General features: G+C 41.2%; 1 protein-coding gene across 1 annotated transcript; it reads left to right on the top strand.

The window, feature by feature from the left end:
* Positions 1–1,208: 1,208 nt before the first annotated feature.
* Positions 1,209–1,870, top strand: LOC108253597. Its single transcript, XM_017447858.1, has 2 exons — positions 1,209–1,768; positions 1,840–1,870. The coding sequence occupies exons 1-2, from the start codon at positions 1,209–1,211 to the stop codon at positions 1,868–1,870; spliced, it is 591 nt and encodes a 196-aa protein (XP_017303347.1).
* Positions 1,871–2,084: the final 214 nt, after the last annotated feature.

Genomic DNA, 2,084 nt, shown 5'->3' with positions numbered 1-2,084 from the left:
GAAGCGAATACAATAGTCCGTCCACTCTTTATTATTAGTAATAATAAAGGAAGGACGGACTAAAAACTGAAAATGAAGCTAAAACTCTGCGGGAGGAAAAAGATTCTCCTCTCGCTTCGAGTCCCCGAGTCTCTACTCCCTGTGTATTTCTTATGGGACATTTTGGCCGTCAGAAAAGGCCCATATCTCGGGAACGGTAGGGAATTTTAAAGGTCTGATAATTTTTTTGGGTAGATTCGACAATTTTACTGGGGGTCTTCGCTGACACTTTTTCGATATTAAGGAGCGCGGTAGCGCTCCGCCCCGCCAAGTCAAGAAAGTTTGACCGCGCTACTAGAGATATTATACGCGACAGGGAAAGTAGCCGTTTTCAGGTAGTTGTAGACAGACAGCTACAAATGATGGAAGAAAACGAACATTTTGGTCGTCAGAAAAGGCCCATATCTCGGGAACGGTAGGGAATTTTAAAGGTCTGATAATTTTTTTGGGTAGATTCGACAATTTTACTGGGGGTCTTCGCTGACACTTTTTCGATATTAAGGAGCGCGGTAGCGCTCCGCCCCGCCAAGTCAAGAAAGTTTGACCGCGCTACTAGAGATATTACACGCGACAGGGAAAGTAGCCGTTTTCAGGTAGTTGTAGACAGACAGCTACAAATGATGGAAGAAAACGAATTGCGTCCAGACCGTATAGCAGCGGCGGTTTCCATGGAAGCAAGAAAAACTTTTCCTCAACTTGGATTTTTCGATTTTTTTCACATTCTTGTAACTTTTGCTGTTGATCGATACACAGTCGATTTTCACACATCCTTTTTTCAATGAAGCTTATCCCCTTGGATATGGTTTTCATTGCTAAGTAAGAAAGTCTATTTTTTTTCCCCATTTAAGTAAGCAAGTCGTTCCTGTAGGAACGTATCATTTTTGGTGCCGAGACCAGGATTCCATATAAGTAAGCAAGTCGTTCCTGTAGGAACGTAACATTTTGGTGCCGAGACCAGGATATTCCCATTTAAGTAAGCAAGTCGTTCCTGTAGGAACGTAACATTTTGGTGCCGAGACCAGGATTTACTGCGGATTCAGGATACAATATTGCAGTTCCCCTGTGAGCTGTAATGCGGCAGATTCCCTGTAATCTGTTGTTGGTATGAAGATTTGGACGACCTTTCGTCATATCTAACCATTTGTTCCTGCGATTTATTGTAAGTTATCATGTCTGATGTTAAGTTGAGATTGTTAGAAGCAAGAGAAGCTCATCTCTTTGCGGAGCTTCAAGTATGTTTTGATACGATTGCCAAGTACAATGTAGACAAATCATTGAAGAATAAACTTCTCTGCAAGGCATGTATTGTAGAGGGCAATTACAGTGAATTCAAAGACATTGTACATCAAATTCAGGAACTTAAGATGTCAGCAGACCCTGAGTATGTTCCAAGCTTTGACAAGCTCTCAAGTTACAATGACTTGTTGGGGTGCGTTAGGCTTTCAGCTAGAAGATTAGAAGCTACTCCTTCCACTAAGGAGCTTCCTTCGTTACCAGAGCAGCCAAAGCTGCCAGTGTTGGATTTGCCTTACTTTGATGGTAATTTACAAAATTGGACTCTGTTCTATGAAACTTTCAATAGTTTGATTCACGCAAGTAAGGTTCTGTCGAATGAACAAAAGATTCACTATTTAGTTTCCCGTCTGAAAGGATCAGCCTTGTCGGTGTGTGCGGGTATTCCTGCTGTAGGCAGTAATTATGATACCATCTGGAAATCCTTAGTAGAAAGGTACGAGGATAAGAGGTCTTTAGCAGGAGCTTATATTGAACAGATTCTTAACTTTAAACCTATTAAAGCAGAATCAAGGGCCCTGTATCAATCATTCATTGACCAAGTTGGTGCCTCAGTTGTTGCACTCAAAGCTCTAAACATACCTGATTTAGCTGAATTTCTTTTTTTCTCACTCGGAAACGACCCGAACTTACTAAAACTTACCCAAAGCTATTACTATGGTGTTTTTCACTCAGAAATAATCCAAACTCACCAAACCTTACCAAATGATGTTACTATGCTTATTGTCTTTGTACTTTGTTGCGCTACGCTC

Source organism: Diaphorina citri, unplaced genomic scaffold, assembly GCF_000475195.1.
Source record: "Diaphorina citri unplaced genomic scaffold, Diaci psyllid genome assembly version 1.1 scaffold2262, whole genome shotgun sequence".
In the NCBI taxonomy this organism is placed as follows: Eukaryota; Metazoa; Arthropoda; class Insecta; order Hemiptera; family Psyllidae; genus Diaphorina; species Diaphorina citri.
This window is presented reverse-complemented; position numbering and strand designations above follow the sequence as displayed.

Excerpts from the sequence above, each read along its gene's own strand:
- LOC108253597 (XM_017447858.1), top strand. The coding sequence starts at position 1,209 with ATGTCTGATGTTAAGTTGAGATTGTTAGAAGCAAGAGAAGCTCATCTC. Across the intron at positions 1,769-1,839 it reads TGGAAATCCTTAGTAGAAAG|AATCAAGGGCCCTGTATCAA; the intron begins GTACGAGGATAA and ends CTATTAAAGCAG.